The 19,586-nt window shown below is 40.2% G+C and overlaps 3 protein-coding genes across 7 annotated transcripts; 1 reads left to right on the forward strand and 2 right to left on the reverse strand.

Annotated features, from left to right (window-relative positions):
* The first annotated feature begins 217 nt into the window (after window positions 1–217).
* LOC108033346 (coiled-coil domain-containing protein 102A) lies at window positions 218–2,241 on the forward strand. Its single transcript, XM_017107655.3, has 4 exons — window positions 218–495; window positions 558–1,110; window positions 1,181–1,647; window positions 1,703–2,241. Exons 1-4 carry the CDS (start codon window positions 335–337, stop codon window positions 2,046–2,048), a joined length of 1,527 nt encoding a protein of 508 aa, XP_016963144.1. The 5' UTR covers window positions 218–334; the 3' UTR covers window positions 2,049–2,241.
* Window positions 2,242–2,304: 63 nt separating this feature from the next.
* On the reverse strand, window positions 2,305–3,009 carry LOC108033274 (uncharacterized). Its single transcript, XM_017107541.1, has 4 exons — window positions 2,953–3,009; window positions 2,741–2,899; window positions 2,515–2,679; window positions 2,305–2,460 (listed from the first exon to the last, which is right to left on the reverse strand). The coding sequence occupies exons 1-4, from the start codon at window positions 3,007–3,009 to the stop codon at window positions 2,305–2,307; spliced, it is 537 nt and encodes a 178-aa protein (XP_016963030.1).
* Window positions 3,010–3,233: 224 nt separating this feature from the next.
* LOC108033344 (embryonic polarity protein dorsal) lies at window positions 3,234–17,860 on the reverse strand. 5 transcript variants are annotated; one of them, XM_017107650.3, is made up of 10 exons: window positions 17,716–17,854; window positions 16,774–16,841; window positions 9,324–9,684; window positions 9,032–9,210; window positions 8,581–8,975; window positions 8,449–8,527; window positions 5,881–5,988; window positions 4,848–4,910; window positions 4,161–4,756; window positions 3,234–3,720 (listed from the first exon to the last, which is right to left on the reverse strand). In XM_017107650.3, exons 3-10 carry the CDS (start codon window positions 9,665–9,667, stop codon window positions 3,445–3,447), a joined length of 2,040 nt encoding a protein of 679 aa, XP_016963139.1. In that variant the 5' UTR covers window positions 9,668–9,684; window positions 16,774–16,841; window positions 17,716–17,854; the 3' UTR covers window positions 3,234–3,444. The 5 variants fall into 5 exon arrangements, with proteins under 5 accessions (XP_016963139.1, XP_016963136.1, XP_050741067.1 ...); XM_017107647.3 differs by lacking the exons at window positions 3,234–3,720; window positions 4,161–4,756; window positions 4,848–4,910 and having other exon boundaries at window positions 5,848–8,527; window positions 17,716–17,860; XM_050885110.1 differs by lacking the exons at window positions 3,234–3,720; window positions 4,161–4,756; window positions 4,848–4,910; window positions 17,716–17,854 and adding an exon at window positions 17,554–17,652 and having other exon boundaries at window positions 5,848–8,527.
* Window positions 17,861–19,586: the final 1,726 nt, after the last annotated feature.

The following is a 19,586-nucleotide window of genomic DNA, read 5'->3' on the forward strand; positions in this document are numbered from 1 at the left end:
CGGATTAAAATTAAAAATTTGTTTTTAAGTTCCTTCTAATCTTTTTTTTTTAATTATGTAACCAACTTAAGGTTTTGTAATTTGCAAAATAAAAATTCATTTTAAATACAAAGACTTGAAAATAGTTATAACAATGAGTTCAAAAACTTATCAAAAGAACTGTTCAACGAGGGAATGGTTTTAGCAGGCTTGTTCCTTAACTTCATTAGTAGCCTGCTAGCTTCTATAACCAGAATACATTTTCCCTTTTGATTTTTGTACGTTTTCAGCAAAATAAAAAAGTGCTTTTTTGCTTATTAGTTCTTTTTGAGGTTAAATATCAATTTTGATCACGATGTTGCCCAAAAGTCCGCGCATTCGTCAAGGAAAACAAACTAGCTTGAGTTCCATTCCTCAAAAGGGATCGCCCAGAGCGCTCTACTCCAAGTCACTTATTTCCGTACAGGCGAAGAAACGCCACATTTTCGGGCAGCGAAACCTGAAGAAGGAGAATGTGTGAGTTGAAGGATTAGGGATCCCATGTTGTTAAGATACATCTGCTTTTTATCCCCCATCAGCTTCGCAGACAAGGAGAACAACAAAAAGCTGCTGAACAAAATACCCAGGGCTGTGCTACTGACACCCTCCTCTTCCGATAACTCGTTGACCACCACGGTTTCTAGTAATGGCCAACCCAGCTACACGGTTATGCCAAAGACCAGTCTTCTGCGGGAGCCCTCCTCCTTGACCCCCTACTTGAGCCTAAATCGTCAACAGACATCGACTTTGATTAACTTCCGGGTGCGCAAATCGCTTTCCCAAATGGACTTTAAAGAGGCTCGTCGCACAGGCAGCTATCAGCTGATGAGCCGTGTTTCCTCGCCAAAGAAAGCAGTCCAGAAGCTGGCCCAGAATGAGGCTGGGACCTCCAGCTTGGAGGGCAAGATGACCCAGTTGGTGCTGCAGGACAACGCTCTGATTGAGGGTCAGTTGAGCTTTGTGGTTGGTCCGGATCAGGATGCCCGGGTGGCCAGCTTAAGGATCTTTAACACCATTATGCTGCACGCTTGGCGCCGGAGACGTGAGGAGGTTCGTCAACTCAGTGACCAGGTGGAGGACTACAAGAAAAGTGTGGGTATCCATAAGGAAATTAGTTTCTTGATTATCCTATCATGCATTTCTATATCATTTATCCCCATAGTTCGTGAAGAATCGCAACCAGTTGCATGTCTACAATTCGCTGTTTTCCGTGGAGAAGCGTCGCAATGAAACCTTGAATGATCAGCTAAGGCAATCTTATCGTGAGAATGCCCAGACGAAGCTCTCTTACGAGGAACTGAGTCTTATGCTGGTGCAGATTAGGACTGAGAAAGAGAAACTGTCCGAGGAGCTGGCCATCAAGGACCGGGATATCGGGAACCTGCAGGAGATGCAGCAGTCCCTAAGATCGGAGCTCTTCCAGGTGAATAGCCAGCAGCGGGAGCAACTGAAGCAGTTGACCAGTCTGCAACGCGATTACCAGGAGAGCCAGTCTGCACAGGATGAACTGGTCCGCCAGCTGGATCTCCTACAAATCGACTTGGCCCTTAAGCGAGATTTCATCGACCAGCTGCGCGAAAATATGGCCAAACTAGAGGATCTCAAGAAGGTATCCGATAAGCAGTACAGGTCAGATCTATTTAATGCATAGTAAAATGTAAATATTTTAAATTTTATCATTTAGCAAACTGCTCGAGCAAACTCTCAAGATGGAGCGTTCCCTGGAGGAGAAAGAGGAGCAGCTGGTCACCCTCCAGAACTGCTTGTCCGCCACCTTGGGTCAGAGGATCCGCCAGTGCTTCGCCCAGAGCCAGGCCTACCAGCATGCCACCTATCGCATGCTGCACTTCGTGGCCCACTATATGCTACCGGGCACTCCGCCACCGACACCTTCGCTTCCAGGAGCGGTTACCAGACTGAAGGGATTCTTTTCCCGGGGCTCAGAAAATCGTGTTCAGGAGGTCGATCATTTTACCGATCTGGAAAGGGTAGTTAACGATCAAGGCCAAAAGCAAGAAAATCTCTTATAAAGAGTTTATTGATGTTCTTAGATTCCTTATTTATTTTGCGATTGCTACTTACTGTTGTTTAGATTTTCAATATTTTTCCTTATGGTTGATATTGCTCTTTAAATCTTTGTTGGCAGTGTTATGAACTAAATACGAATACAGTGTTATTAAATGTATAATAAATATCTAAATAAAAAATTGATAAGGAAATTTATTTTAACGGATTTATTTTTTAAATTAAGTTAAACCAGTTTCAATCAATTATTAAGTATTCAAATTATGTATACGAGAAGTGGACTCTGACATTGGCTCTATTTATGCCGTAAGCTATCCAATTGCTATTAAATACATAATCGCCTTCAGGAAATGGTAATAAAGCACTGAATCGTTGTTTAAGAAATTGAGCGGGCAGCTTGTCCACAATAATATCATGCTAAAAGTTAAATATAAATTATTAAATATAAAGTTATGATAAAAATTATCTTACAGCATATGGACATGAATGGTTAATATTTGAATACTCCTTAATCACTCCAAACAGAAATGTTATCCAAGGATTTCCGATTTTTTCTACCATTTTGCAGCCATCAAAAGTAATATTATAGTTAACCGGCGAAAGACCGTTCGAGCGCTTGTGGAATGCAACATTCACCTAAAAGTGATATTAACTTTTTTATAGAGGCGTGTATAAGTAATACCTATTTATATCGTACCGAAAACTTATGAACTGGTACCTTGTAGAGCCTAACCTTGAGCGACAAGTATTTATAAGTGCGGTTCGCAGCTTTTAGAAAGCAATATTCGAATTCACCAAATTTTTTATCCAGCGTGCTGCACTTTACATTGGTAAATTCCATTTTATGACTTTCCGCCTTTGAAACATAACGATTGATATTTAACGAGAATTGCTATTTCAAAAACTTACCAAACGCAGCAATATCAAAATTGTTATATTCAGTAGCGAAAAACATTTCAACTTCATTTCAGCATCCGATTCTGTTTCAGGAACGACTTGGTTTAAAGTTTTTGGTAGAACTAAACCATTTCCACAAAATCATGGTAATTAACTTTCCATTGTTTTACAGTTCATTACACTTTATGTGGTTTATCTTGACTAACAATTGAAATGCAATTAAATTTAATCTGATTGTTAAGCATTAACCATTCGTTGGCGAAACAAAAAATAAAATTGAAAAGCGGACAAGCTATACTGCTAAAACGATAAATTTATTCATATATAAAAACATTAATTCCTACAAAAACACACATATTACATTTTGCTTAGGACTAGGTGTTACAAAACTAAAACAATCAATTAGACGACGACCAGGTCGATAAGGCTTAAGTCTACATCATTATCATCTTCCTGCTACTGCCTCCTCTGTTTTTTCTGACTTGGGTTCGTTTCAATAAGGTATTACGTTGATATGGATAGGTTTGATATCTGTAGATCTTCCGAGTTGAGGCGCAGTATCTGCTGATCCTCTGAGTTTATGTGCACCAGCTGACCGCTGTCGAAGCTGAGCAAGTTGCTGATCGTGGGACCATTATCCGCTTGGTTGCCGGCGGTGTTATTATTATTGTTATTGTTGGCATTGCCGTTGTTGGGATTGTTGTTGCTGGCGGCACCGTTGTCGTACTGATTCATGGGCGGGGCATGTTGTTGCTGCTGCTGGAGCATGTGCTGGTTATGCTGCAATTTTATATATACATTTTTGATTTAATGGTAGGTCATATTTGAAATAAGAAGACTTATTTTCAGATAAGAAATTGCCAAATTGTAATCATTTTTAAATCAATCATTATATAATATTGCTTATTTTAAACACAAATAAATTTAAAAAACAATATAGAATCTTCATAAACTTATATTTGGTAAATAAAATGATATCATTTTGAATAGATAAAGAGATTGGAGTTAAAGATTTTTCAAATAGATATTGAATACTAATTTTTAGCTTTATATGAAATCGGAAAAATGAATGAAGAAATGAAACCGTAAAAATAATACCCTGAGTAATGTGTGTTTGAAAATCAAATTATTTTAAATTACATTTTTTGTAATATTTTTAAATTATGTTAATAATCTTTATCACCACTATTTCCACAACTCTTTCTTATTTCCATACTCACCAGAGGATTTGTTGTCAAGTTCCACTGCAGATTGCTGCCGTTGCCAGGACCTCCGCCGGATGTCAGCAGGTTGTGCATGGTGAAGGGATTGTTGAGATTGCTGAGATTATTGCTGTTGCCGTTGGCAGGTGTTGCTCCTGTCGCAGTTGCTGCTGCTGCTGCTGCAACAGCTGCTGCCGTGAACTTGCTTTCCCAGTTGTTCGCTCCGGGATTGCCGAATGGATTGGCGTGGAACTGCAAGGCCTGTTGCTGTTGCTGTTGCTGCTGATGTTGCTGCTGCTGCTGCTGCTGATGTTGCTGTTGCTGTTGCTGCTGGTGTTGCTGTTGTGCCAGGACCTGCTGGGCAAAGGGATTGTAGTTGTTGCCCAGGTCCGTTGCCCCATATTGCTGCTGCTGCTGCTGTTGCTGTTGCTGCTGTGGGTGGTTGGGCGACATCAGTTGCTGCTGGGCATTGGTGGGCGTGACCGCGGAGGCCATGTTGTAGGGCGAGGGGGTGCTGTTGTGGTTGTAGTTGCTCGACGGCGACAGAGGCTGGGGCGAGGGGGTGAGCTCGGGAGGCGCTCGGTAAGCAAGGCCGAAGGGCTGTGGCGAGGTATCTACCAGATGATCAATTGAGGATCAATTTAAAATGAATTTAAAGAAAAATTTTTATTAAAACCACAAAAATTTGGAACAACTTAAACTTACCTCGTGGTTCCGTTTTGATGGGCGGTATTATTTGTGCATTCCAACAATTCATGTTAGTTTGTCCTAAAAAGCAAACATAAAATACAAATTTTAATTTGTAGAAAGCAAGCAGGTAAGCAACAAACAAAACTCAACGAAACAAATAAGTAAACAATCAAATAAGCCTTAGTTAACAGTATTATAGGAAAACACCATAAATGCAGCACAGTAAAAAAGGGTATTAGGGGTAAAGTGAAAACATTCCTAAAATAATATAAAGTCAAGATCGAAAAAATTAATTAATAGACCATGCAGAAAAATTATAAAAAAAAAACAAGAATCTATAAACCCAAAGAAACTTATGAAAAGTCTGATAAAAACTTACTTAGAACTGTAAAAAACTTCTTGGATGTAAGGAAACCTAGAGCAAAACTTACTTCGACCTACAGTTCCGTTTAAATAAAAACGTATTGCATTTAATTTTATTTTCCTTTTAAATTGTTTTTTCATGTTTTATTAAGCTACTATATTTTATACAAAATATTTTTACCAAACTTGTAATTTTTCATTATATAAAAAATATCAAATATTCTTCGCATTTAAACGAGTAGAAAAGCGACAAAAACTTCACGTTGATTTCATATCAATCTCTCATCCTTGGCTACAATTTCGACTATATAGATGTAAATCAATATATAAATATAGCAGGGACCTTCTCCCCTATACATAGTATTTTCCTGGTGTTCTTTTTGTGAGTGTGTGCATTGAGTGAGTGCTTTCTAATAGTTGCTAGGAGTCTATTCGATTAATACATCATCAGAGGCGATGAATAGTTGCTTTAAGTCTTTGGTATACCGAAAAGGGATCAAATATTTTATAGATATTTGACTAGGTAGGATTCTCAGTTAGATGGCTCGCATCTCAAGACAAAGTAGGCACCATGATCCAAACTCACATGGAAAAAAATGTAGACTCAAAGCCAAGAGAGACACAACAGAGGATAGGATATAGAAGACCGACACCAGTTTATGGGAAATCTCAACAGTGAACTTACTGCCATCTTGGTGGTCGTTCTGCAATTGCTGTTTCTGCTGCTGCTGGAGCAGCAGGTGCATGGGATCACCGCCAGTCTTCTGACGTTTCCGCCTCAAGTGCGCTGGATCTACAAGACAAAATATACACACCGTGTTGTAGGTACATACAAAATGGGGTTTTTGGTTTCAATTTAAAACAATACATTCGATTCCATCGGGGAAATCTTACTCTACTCTGAAAATTGAGTGATTTCGCTTATAAATACAATGGTCAGGTTGGCCCTTCAAATGGGCCAGCACCTGGACAATAACAAATCGGGTTCGACCCCATCTTTGGGGTCTTTTGCCTGGTATCGCTTACAAAATATTCAGGGATACTTTTAGCACAATTATCAAATATAAAACAAATACAAATTCTTGAAGGTTCTGAAGAGGAAATTCGCTTCAGATGCCCTCACAAAAGTGGACAATTTGTGGCGCCAGAGAGCATGAAAATGGATTTCGGGTAAATACAATTTCTCCTCTGGCTCAAAGCCAACTTTCTTCGTTTTTTTGGTTTCGTTGGAGGGATTCTTCCTTCGGTTCGTGTGCCCTAAAACAATGTTTTCAACAAATTTAAAGACCATTTGCCGCCGCCAAGCGCTTGGCCACCTCATCGGGAGTCAAGATCTCTCCTGCATCCACGGGAGCATAGTAGGCGGAGGTCTCATCGAATTCACTGGCCGCCGCAATGGGCGGAATACTCGTGTACAAGGCAAAGTGCTCGGCCTCGGTTAGATCCAGATTGGGATCCAGCTGGACATTGAAGTGCCCCTCGATGGAGCTGACCAAGTTGTGCAGACTCTGGCGATCGGCAATGGCCACCAGTTCCATGCCGCCCTCGATAATTGGTATGTCAGCCAGCTGCAAAGCGGATGCAGTGCGCCTATCCAGTCCGGCACCCACCGAAACCGTGCTGGACTGGGAGTAGCCCTCGTTTCTATGGTGCTGAGGCAAACTATTGGCACTGTCGCCCTTCAGAGGTATGTGCACCACGTCGGCATTCAGATAAGCCGGCCTCTTTCCGGAAACACTGCTCACACTCCTGCCCACCGGTTTGCCCAGCTTGGATCCCGGTTTCTTGGCCTTCACAGGACTGGATTTGGCTGGTGGTGGACTGGAGATCAATGGAGCCGCTGACTTGGAGGAGCGCAGGGATGCCCTCATCGGATCCTGCATGTTGAAGTGCCCTATGCTGGGCTCCCGACTAGCCACTTTGGAATCCAATAAGGAGGAGTTCTCCTGCCCCTGGGCCAGGTCCGGTTTGCTCTTGCGACGCGAGAAGAGTTTCGAGAAGAATCCCGGTTTCTTTTGCCGTGGGAGGGTATTAAAGTTAGGATTCTTAGGGGCGGGAGGGAGTCTTTTGTTGAGCGGAGATTCAGCTGTGGATGGCCTGGCCGGAACTGTATTGGCCTCGATGGAACGATTCTCGGCATTACTGTCCTGTTTGCGAATCCTTTTCGGTGGCAATGGCGGCAGCTTCTCCTCTTCTGGAGGAAATGGAACCGTCAGAATGGCCGGCGGCGCTGAAGGAACTGGTCGCAGTGGAGTCTCTGGCTTGGCTGCCTGTGAGTTCACCTCCACGGGATCGTAGTGCTGATGAGCATCCTCGGGAGCGCATTGCGACATGGGAGGCGTGGGTGGCATTACATCATCCATGGGTATGAGAACGGGATTCTTGAAGGCAATCTGCAGACTGGTATAGGTGGCAGCATCATCGAAACTATCTTCCACCTGCAGCGGCGCACGTCCCTCTGTTAATGCCAACAACTCGTTTTGTATAGTATTATTGTATGTATCGCGTTGGACCTTAAAGTCTGTGTAAATCTCATCCAGCTCGGCCACTGTCTCCAGAAGCTCATCCAGAGTCTTATCCGACCGGGAAATCTCGAGGGCCGCGTCCAAAACATCTGCTTGCCCAGTAGGACTTGGTTCATGGCCTTGTTGCTCAATCTCGCTGGACTTCATCCATTCGGTGATCTTATCGTTGGCCGACAAGGGACGTGGCTGGTCCAGCTCCAGTTGCTCCAGCTCCCGTATTTTCTCATCAATGATGGTATCAATCTCCTTTTCGTGCTCCGAACGAAGGCGATGGGCCTCGGCTTCGGCCTGAGCATCCGCCGCCTCCATATCCTCGGGCAAATGATCCGAAGTGTGGTCGGGCAGATGGTCAGATGTCTCATCCAAAGATTTCTGAGCTGGCAGTTCCTGATGCAGAGATGGCTCCTGCTGCATCGGTTCCACCTGCTGAAAAGATTGCTCCTCCTGCTCTTGTTCCTGCTGCAAATATGGCTCCTGCTGTAAGGATTGCTCTTGTAAGTATTGCTCCTGCTGTAAAGGTTGCTTCTGCTCAGAGGCTGGCTCTTCTTGTTGAGATTCATCTTCATTAAAGTCTAAGTCCAAAGATATTTTCGGTGTATCCAAATCGATGACCTCAATGGTTGGCGCCTGCACTTCCCGCTTGGCGTCCAACCTGAGGATCTGCTGAAAGAGATCTTCGTCGGGCTTCCGCTTGAGGTGCCGATGAAGATTCCAGAACGTATGTTTACCTGAGTCCATTGGCACGTACTCGAAGGGCAGGGCCTCGCTGGTGACTCCGTCCGAGGGACGTCGCAGTTGGATAAAGACCTAACCAAACAGGATATTATTACGTATTACTTGGTAAATAACTTATTCCTTACCTTGGCGGGCTCTGTGATGTCCAGGGTGTGATAGCGCGGCGTCTTAAAGGTGATGGCAGTCTGCTTGTGGACATCGGTGTGCTGAAAGTCACCGAAGGCCTCCCAAACGCTCTGACCGTTCTTCTCCTCGAAGAAGCGCACGGAGATGTCCTCCTTGGCCACCTTCTCGCAGAGCAGGATGATCTGGGTATTCCCGAGGACGGTGGCCGAGCAGCTGCACAGTCGGCAGATGACCAGGTCGGACATGGCCTTCTTGTCGAAGATGGGCTCCGAAACCACCGGCGGCAGGGGCGAGGTGAACCGACCCTTTTGCTCGCTCTCCATAAATACTTGAAAGCACAAGCGCACCGAGTTCAAGTCAATACTAGAGGGCTGGAAACGGTGCGAGAAGCCAGCTAAAGCAAAAAATAGTTTATCTTCAGATTTCTCAAATTTAAGTAGTCATTCTTACTCTTAAACGGATCCACACGGATCTCCTCGCGCGCCTTGAGCGCTGCCTCAATATCCTTTTTCTTGACGCACTGAATGCCCAGGTTGCTGAACACGGCTCGCATGGTCTCACTATTAATCTCCAGTGTACAGACGCCCTTCTTGCAGCCCTCCTTGCCCACCAGATTGTGGGGATGAGGACTGAAATAAGAAGAAACATATTAACTTTACGAGGTAATATTCTCTTTGTAAAATTTTTTTATTTTTTTATTCTTTATTTATTTTTTTATTTTGTTGACAGAAAACCGACTTACCGATATGGCGTGTCCTTCGTTACACAGGAGACGACCACCACGGCGCGTCCCTTGTAGCCCACAATCTCGATTGTCGGATAGGTCTTGTTCTCCGGCGTGGAGTTCACGCCGGGAATGGAGCCGGCGGAGCGACCCTCGCACTCGTACCGGAACCTGAGGGCCTTTCCCGCCGGCTGCTCGGTGATCTTGACATACGGTTTCTTCCGCACATTCTTCGTAGACTGTGGCAATTGCTGCTGCTGCTGAGGCTGCTGGGCGGGCAGGCCGTTGTAGTTGAGGCTCTGTGGGCCATCAGCCGCTGGACCCGGCCCAGAAGCCGCTACGTTGTTCTGGTTGGGAAACATGGAGTGGCCGAAATGTACTGAAAGTAAAAGCAAACAATTCATAAAGGTTAATATATGGTTTATCGTAAAACTTATACCTTAAACCTTAAAAAACTAACTTAAAAGCTTTATATTAAGGGAGCAACGTATTTTTTACATGAAAAAGTTGAGTACTACTATAAGATTCCATACTTCTAAAAGGCGAATTTAGCAATACCCTAAAAATATGTAATAATTTTTTCTTAGAATTTTTGTAGCCAAAATGTTGCATTTTATTCTGCTAAGAATTGCACCTGCTCTTGTGCTGAGATAATGTACTGAATTAGACTCGTTTGTTGCATTTTCTGCACCTCTTTCCGATTTAAAGTTATGGCCAATAGATAACGGGGAACGATTCCTTGGCAAGCAAATTGAAGGCCCCCAGACAACGCCAGACGATGACGATGCTGATCGAAAATAAAGCCTCAGACTCGTGCAGCGATCTGCTCTATAAGTAAGATTCTCCTGACCACTGGCTATGACGAACCGAGCCGTAAAGCGTCTGGCGGAAAACTGAAAAGGTGGAAAACTCTCCGCGCAGGCCGATCGCAATCTATTGGCCGCCTCCAATCCTGGTGGGTGGGCGTTTTCGTGTATGACGAACAGCATTAACAGCGCTATTTAGGGGTCATTAGGCGAAATGTGTATATTTTCATGATTTTCCTCGGGTCTGATGCAGCTGCAGTGCGTGCGTTTCTGGGATGTTTTCCTTTTTGGCCGGGTCTGGGCTCGCCTCCGGCCCGGTCCGGTCCGGTATGGTCCGGCTAAAGCTCCGGACGCTTTGTTTAAAAATAACATTTTGCGTAACGCGGCCACAAAGCGACAGAAACTCTGCCTCCCATATATCAGGTGGTATATATAGGTGGCCCGCATATATAGATCGCCTCGCAGACTGGCCTCCCCGGAGATGGGAGAGCTTTGTATTGTGTTTTTTATTTTTTTGCGAGTTTGAAACAATCCAAACAAAACATTTTATCAATGATGTGGCGGCAAGATGTCAACGTTTCGTTCGCCGATCATTCAAAGACGCACCGAGAGACGAGATATAGACGAAGACTAGGTAGCTGTATGACCTCAGAGTTTATTCTCTGATCGTGTCTAGACAGCGGTCTGCCGTGGGTAAAATACGTCAATGGCTGACCAAACTAAGGCCCATGCATTGGTCCCATCCGAACCGATGTCATCGGTGGGGGTAAAAATCAGAAGCCGGAAAACGCGTGCCAATTTTGTTTAGTAAGATATACACAAGTTAGGGAAGAAAACAAGCACATATACATTTTAAACAGAGCCTATTTTTATATGTAACTTTTAAGTACACATAAGTAAAATTTAAAACGGTTTAGGAACAGAATTTATGATGCATAGATTAAGCACGTTGTCAGTGCCTGCAAATAGTTAAGTATAGATTATATTGATATTAATTCTTAATAATTTCAAACTGTCGCCTTTTCGTAGAATATTATGCTTTACTCATCAGCTTGAGAATAAATAATTGTATTCATCGGACAAAACAAAAGAAAACTGAATAAACTGATAACTTCGCTCAGAACTTGTGACATTATTTATACATAATGTACAAAAGAACAGAAAAAACCTATTTGGGATTTTCATTACATTCATGTACGGAAAACACAACTGTTTCTTTTCCCCTGCTTCGAGGGGAATTCGATTTCCGATCAAAGTTTTCCCAGCTGCCAAATGCTTTTTGTGCGTCAACTAGAAAAACATATTTCGATTATAAATCATATCCAATGGGACAATGTTCACTTTTAAATCTATAAAATGAGTAGTGCAATAAATTTTAAGGCAAAATAAGTTGACTAAAGAAGACATTCCCACGTGCTGTCATCTTATGATACAAATTTAACAAGTCTTTTAATTTGGGGTGCGAAAAAACCATTGTTGAGAACAAAAGCCGATCGTTATTTTCGTGTGGCAGAAATATTGAAAAGCATTACGTCATAAAAAATTTGAATTTGGCATGTATGAAAAGCTAGTTGGATAAAAGCCAACAAACGTATTACAAACGCAATTCAATTCCTATATATATTGCACATACGTATTTATTCTGATACAGAATTCAGCGATAAATCACCTTTCACTTGTCACGGCCAAACTTTGATTGAGAACGGTTCACCAGAGATAAAAGTTCAAGATATTTGGATATTTAACAGGTTGAACTGTTTAATCAATTATAGTACTGACAAGACGAATATAGTTTATCCACGAGTTATTATTACAATAATTTGACTTGTATTTTCCAATAACCGCACAACGATTGGCTGTTTGTAGTCTGTCGCTTTGGTCTTGAATCTTTATATATTTCGTATCTATAGGTATTATCGAGAGAAATATTTCTCTAGTCGACGGGGCCGACGAAAACCCGCTCGGGAAACGTCTTGAGTACTCGCCAAATGTCTGAACACTGAACCGAGCAAAATGTTTTTGAGAAAAAACACAGAACTCTTTATGCACGCCTGCCCAGCAAAAAGTTTTGTCGTCGAGCTTTCTGCTATTTTTATTATTCCTAATATTTTAAAAATGTATTTCGTTTAAATTTTTGGCCGTAGGTACAATGTACACACGTATGAATGTATATTTGTATCTTGTCATGTATTTATTGCTTTTGCTTTCAAGGAATTTTCTCTTTCGTTGGGGCAGTTGTCCCAGTTTTCACGAACAATTTTAAAATATATCTGTATTTGTTCATTTCCTTTATACATACTGCGTATCAAAATTGAAATTTAAACTTAATTTCCGATGTCAATAAACCTTTGCTGGCAATTGTGCAAACAAATTGAATTGATTATGTTTGGACGCGTGTTTTATTTGATTTATGAGCAACTGAATCAATAACAAAGTATTTGTTTGCTCTATAGTGATTTTTTGAGAGTGTTATATTGCCAAATATTTAAAACATACAGATAGGTTAAAGCATTGAAGTAAAATTTGTAAAACTTGCGATAAACCAGACACAAAAACAATTTCATGACTAAATTATAAATTTTTTAAAAAATTCATTGATTATAGGCAAATATGTATCAAAAAACTATCGACTATTTTTAATTACGTTCCTATATATTGAACCCTGCGAAACTGAGTCACCTTTTATTGAGGGAAAAAACCGAATCGGACAAAATGCGCCTAATCTAAGCGAACGATGCAAAGGTATCTCAAAATTACCATAAAATGCATCAACAGAGGATTGTTTGTTTTTGCAGTGAATATAAACACATTATTCGAGTACATTTGTTTGCAACGAGTATATATACATAGTAGGCATATGGCTTTGGGCTTTGGGTTATATTGGCATTTCCGTTTCAATATCCACGGCAAAAAACCACTCGTCCCCTGTCACCGATCGAACCGCCTTGGGTATTTGGCGCCAGTTCAGAGAGCTCGCTAATGAGTTTGCAAGAACCCAATTATACGATCTATGCTGCGCAGAGGATGTATAGGATATGTAGCGCTGCCAAAATGAATGGGTGCATTATATTCACACCAAGAGATTCTTAATAACAAAATATCTCAATTTCGAATGGCCCACGAATTTCCACGAAACGCAGTGAGTCACTTAACAAATTTTCGCTACTCGTATAGCATATGTATATAAAATGAAATATTTCAGGAATTTGCTCGTGTGCCACCCACCGTTGGCAGAAATCATTCACTAACTACGTGACTCTCTCTGAGAATGTATAGAACAGAACGGGAATAGGTCAGTTACCCCGAAAGATACAATCTCCTTATTTGAGGATATCAAAGCACTGAAAATTCCCGCAGTTTCAATCGATTAACCAATTGAACATGTCATTCAGAACTAGAAGAAAAACCCTGTGACCGAATTTAATTACTATTCGAGCTCACACACTATTTTCGTTTATATCGTAGCTGCGCAAGCTACGGTGAGATTAGAACCGTTTGGCAGCTAAATTTGCTACCGTTTACGCCCACCAGATACAACCTGCAAAACGGTATCATCCAGTCTGATAGTGACCAGGTGGCGAAAGCTTATAAATACCGAAAACAATACTCCGAGATAGCCAAAATTTGATTAGAAATATAAGTATAGAAGAAGGATGTGCTAACAGTTTGAGGTAAGTCAAGCTAGTCAAAATAGCAGTGCAAATATTATTCAAAATAGCTTGGTTTTATTTTCCCCATCTCTGGCGAAAATTCCACTTGATAAATTGTTACCGGATAAAAAACCCAATAGCCGCTAAAATATTTTTTTATTTTAAACCATAAAATTGATTAAAAAAACACATTCTCTCCCTTCGATGTGCTTCGTCGCTTTTCTGCCAGTTATGACTACTTTTAGCGAAAAATAAAAAGGTAAATAAACAAAATAATATAAAAACATTTCGTTTCGATCATTAAATATGCTAATTTTATGCAATTTCAAATAGCTAAGACACGCAGAAAAAAGTTCTTTTGGCGCCAGCACCACAAATTAAGATTAAGATCAACATCAAAGTAGCAGAAGCAGCCGAAAATTCCTCAGAGAAACGGGTTCCGCCAAACCTCCAGACAGACAAATGTTTTTTAACGATCGTTGGCGTCAAGCAATTTACAGCTCAAATAAAAATAAATAACCGATATGCTGACAAATCGATGGAACTAGTTCCAAATAGTTATAGCATAAAACAACTTCCTGTGGAATATAAATTTGTAGTACCTACTCTTTCTGATGTTTTAAAAAAAAATAGTTTTTGAATCCCTTTTTAAAAATGGTTTTTAATAACTATATAACGTTTTTATTTATAAAAAATATTTTCGAAATGTTAATTAATCTAGTCTTGCTTATAGAATCACAAAATAGTTTGATACAGTTCTTTAAATTTTTTGTACACGCAATTAGCAGACTATATTTTTGGGATTATAGGGAATATTGTGACTCCCAGCCCTATCACACTCTCTCATCACTCCAACAATACAGTTCGCGGTTTCATATCTTATGGATTAACTGATATTTTATAGGATCAGAAACCCTGTTGATTGATGATTTGCATAGGGGCCTTACCCAACGCCGGATCGAAACGGTCATGACTTGGGTTTAGCATACGGGGAAACTACCACTGGCTGTACGGAATATCATCTATTGACTTGGCCTTAGATCTCTGTTGGCACACAAGTCTCCACTCGAGCTTTGTATAGCGCAGATGACTTGATAGAAACTGGCGATATTTGCGCTTCGTTTTTCTTTTACGCCGAGACTCTCGATGCTATGAGTCAGAAGCCGGTTTGCATTTAACTTGGCTGCAGTTTTCGAAATTACACCGCGTTAGCTAAAAGCCTTTTTTCATAATTACCTGCGAATCAAGCCAAGGACCAGTTAGCACTCATGACTAATGTTTTGCTTTGCTCTTTTAGGGCACACTCACGAAACACAAAGAAGGCTCGTTGTTGTTAACAAATTGAATTTTCCGATCTTCCATTAGGCGCGACCAAAAAAATGTTTACCGAAATGCAAATAATTGAAATAAAATAAGGAATTTAAGCGCGAGCACGACCGAAGGCGCATCCAGTCGATCTTAGAATGAAACAATTGGAAACCTCTCCGGCGTATTTGAGTGGCCGCAAAAACGAAAAAAAATAAATAAATACAAATGCAAGTGGCAAAAGCTTTTCCCGAGCACCACCCCCTGCGCCGCCCACGTGCTCGCAAGAAACTTTCATTTGTGGCGACGTCGAAAACGCCACTGCGACTGCGCTGCCATGTACACAGGTGTTTTGGCCATATTATTCAAGTCTATCGTTTGCATTCACCGTGGATTATTTAATACGCAGGTGGGTAATTGCCACCCAAAAACTAGCTCTTACACTGTAAACCACAAAGTCCTTAAGGATTGAACAAAAGCTGTGCCATTTGGTAGGATTTATACTAACATTACAAGTCATATAATATAGATCAATTTCTGTTATAATACCCTTGCTGACGAGTAGATTTAGCCATGTCCGTCTGTCCGTCCGTTTCTACGCAAACTGGTCTCTCAGTTTTAAAGCTATCGGGCTGAAACTTTCCCGGAAGTTTTCTTTCTTTTGCAGGTAGTATATAAATCGGAACCAGCCGGATCGGACAACTATATCTTACACATCCCATAGGAATGATCGAAAAAAATGTAATATAATCTTTGGTTATTTTTTAACATTTAACCTCCTACGCTTGCAAATAACATTTTTTAATTAGTTCTGAGTTTCGAATTAAATTTTATCAAATTCGGGCGACCGCATCATATAGTTGTGATAGGAAAGATCGGAAAATGGGTGGGGACATAATATGAAACAAATTATAGCTTCGGTGTTTTTGACGTATTAACTTATAATATTATTTTTTATGTATATTTAAGAATTTCGAATTAAATTTATTAAAAATCGGACGGTTCAAAGAAACGGGCAGAGAAATAATGAGAAAATTATTTTTAATATCACTGAAGCTAGCAACAATCAACAAAATTTAACATGGTGTTACTAACGTTGATTACTTCTTATAACTGCAGGGGTATACAAACTTCGGCTTACCGATGCTAACTTCATTTTTTTTTGTTTTTTTTTTTTTTTTTCAGTAATTCGGATTTACTAACGTATTTTATAACAATATTTTGTTTGAACCAAATGTTTTAATGATAATTATATATAATTTATGATAACTTATAAAAGTTGCTGAGTTGAAAAAACTAATGTAAGGTTAGGTTAAATAACGAGAAAAATAAGCAGGAGAAACTAGGCTTGATATGGAAACATTGCGGTCACTTCCAAAAATTCGTATTTTTTGCATTGTAATAATGAAATAATAAATTCTGATAAGATTTAAAGAAAGCTACACTTCAAAATAAGTAAGTTCAGTGACAAGTCTTTCCGCTGAGTAAAAAATAATTTGTGAATAAGCCCTAAAAAATCTGAACACTATTAGCAGGAAGTGATGTTTCCGGATGACTCTTACTTTCCACTTAAAATAAAGATTTTTGTTGCCCTTAAAACCTACAATGACCTCGAAGATCACAGCCCTACGGATTTCCCCAATCTTATTAAGATCGTACTATCAAAGTTCACATCAATAAGTAAAGCTGGGCTCCACGGGGACTCACCTGCGTCAAGGAGCGATCTGAAAACGTGCTATATGCATTGATCACTGGTTTGCTACAATATCAGGCACCTGGAATTTAACGCGAACCAATTAATACACTTCTCATTTTTTTTGTAATTTGTATTGTTATACGGAAAGTGGTGCCGTTATGTAAATTAATAAATAAACGCAAAGCCAGCGAAATAAGCCATTTGTTTATAGTAGAAAAAATGGTATTTTTAATGTTAGCGCTAACACACACAGCCACAGAGCGTAGGATAAACCGGTTTACTTATTATTTATACGTATATATAAATAATGTTTCTTCTCTTTCTCTCGGATTCTTTTTTCCATTTTGCGCGCGCACCAAGCGAGTGCGATAATATCGATAATATTGGCAACAACAACGGCGGCTGCGAGAACCGTTCGAACAGAAACTAATGAAAAGTTAAGACACCGAGGACCGACGAAAGAGAGAGTGGGCAGCGCGAGGGAGAGGGAGAGGGAGGGAGACAGAGAGAGAGCGAGAGGGTAACGTGACGTCGTTTCTTCTAGGGAATTCCGGGCTTTACATGCTTATGCGATCATCGGTTAGCTTTTGTTTTGTTTTTGGTTTTTCGATTTATAATTTGGGTAATTTGCCGCCGCGCTCCCCCTCTCCCACTCCCTCTCCCTCTCTACGCCACCGCTCGCTTTTCTTTTGTTTTTGGTAACTCTTGCGATGTCTCCGGTTAAGTGGTCGATGTGCCGTGTAATCTAATCGGCAAAACCTTCGGTTTTAATCGAAATTATCAATACGTGCGTCGTGTTTTGTCCGCCATAAGGGCAGGTCTGCTCGGTTGTGTCACTCGCAATGGCAGAAAGCAGAAAGCAAGTGAAACTTGCTCAGCTCAATTGAATTTATGCGTTTTGTGCAGCTCTTTTACTTTTCGTTTTATTTTTATCTACTGGTATTTCAACCTGCCTCCAACTTCGCAAGAGCGCCGGAGAGCGTGAGCTTAAAGCACTCCGAAAGGTAAATAGCGCTCGGAAAGGCAGTTGCGATAAAACGCCGTTACACACGCACAACCGATCTCGACGCCCGTGATCTGAAGACTGAGCCGGGCGACTAACTGCCCAGGCAGCAGGAAAGGGCGCGCGAAGCGAAACTTTTTCAATACCGTAAACGCCATTCAAAACACAGCGAACTTGCAGATCGTAGAGCTTTAGTGGTTTGCTTGCAGAGAGTCTTCACAAGCTCAGCGAAGACTTGGGCTAAGCTTGAGAAAGAGAAGAATTCGAAGAAAGATTAGCGGAGAATTAAGGGATCACCGTTTGAGACAATTTACTATAGCTATGTAACTATCGTAAATAAAGATCTCCCGTAGCTGGAAATTCAAGAAAGATACTTATTTAGATAGATAGATATATGGATAGATAGAGAGGTAGATAGATAGATAGATAGATAGATATATGGATAGATAGATAGGTAGAGAGGTAGATAGATAGACAGATAGATAGATAGATAGATATATAGATAGATAGAAAGATAGATTGGTAGAGAGGTAGATAGATAGATAGATAGGTAGATAGATAGATAGATAGGTAGATATATGGATAGATAGATAGGAATAGAGAGAGTTTTTCGTAAAACCCGCTAAAATCTCGTTTTTTTTAAATTTTTTTGTAAATAGGATTTTAAAAATGTCAAGTGATGTTTTTATTTTATTAAGCAAACTAGTACCAAAAATGTTACAAATAATCTAAGCCTAAAATATCATTCAAAATATTTAATAAAAAAACACAGAAAAAGTGGCTATTTTTGGTGCAAAACTCCTATTATTAAATTTCTAAGTAATTGAATCTCCCAAAAATGTATTTTGTTTTTTCAAGAAAAATATAATTGAATAGGAATTTGTTTGTTTTCTGACATATCATTTCAGAGAATTTGTGATATTCTTTTAAAGAAAAAAGCTTTTTCTTAACAGAAGAAACTTCTAAGTATTGAATTCTTTGCATATACAAATTTTAATAATAATAATAAAAATTGTATATTTATTAATAATTAAAATTGTATATTTATAATTTACATTTATTTGAATGGTTCTTGTGCACTTAAGAAATGTAGTTTTAATTGGACATTTCAAAAATTTGCCTAAACAAAAATTTAAGGAACCATTAGTATTTTACTCAGCCACTTTTTTCATTCTGGTTCCCCAGCGATAATTTTTTTCTGTGCGTTCGGTTTGTGATTCATTATTCACAATCCGTCGCTGCGAAAGCTTTTTCGATTTTATGAATGAAACTGCACGAAGCACATAGAAACTGTGTGTGTGACTTTGCCCATCCATTTCTGAACCCACTTCCTCCCATCAAGTTGGTCGGCCTGAATCAGCGTACGATTCCTGGAAAACGGATATTATCCTGCGCCGGCATTTGTTGTGGCATTAATTTTCACTCCGGCAGAGTCCCAATGCCGTGACTCACTTGCCAGCTACGAAGCATTCCGGAGCAGCTTTCACTTTCCGGGGGACGAACTCTGACATTTAAGATGACAGTTTACCGGAATTTGATAATGTTGCTGATTCACTTCCACGGATGTGGGGGTTAAAGTATATCTCTAAGGTTAATGTGTCATTAAGAAAAAGAGGCATTTATGTGGGCTAGATTGGGAATTTAAAAAATATGGCGGGATTTTTGTTAAGTCGCTTAGGTTATCTATCAAAAACAACTTGAATTTTTAAGAAAAAAAACCATTAAAGCTAAACGCTAGTTAAATAAACAAATTTATTGAGGATGACCAATAATATAATTTTTGGACTATAATTATTATTACAATGAATTTATAATTTTATT

The sequence above is a fragment of the Drosophila biarmipes genome, chromosome 2L, assembly GCF_025231255.1.
Source record: "Drosophila biarmipes strain raj3 chromosome 2L, RU_DBia_V1.1, whole genome shotgun sequence".
Lineage (NCBI taxonomy): Eukaryota > Metazoa > Arthropoda > Insecta > Diptera > Drosophilidae > Drosophila > Drosophila biarmipes.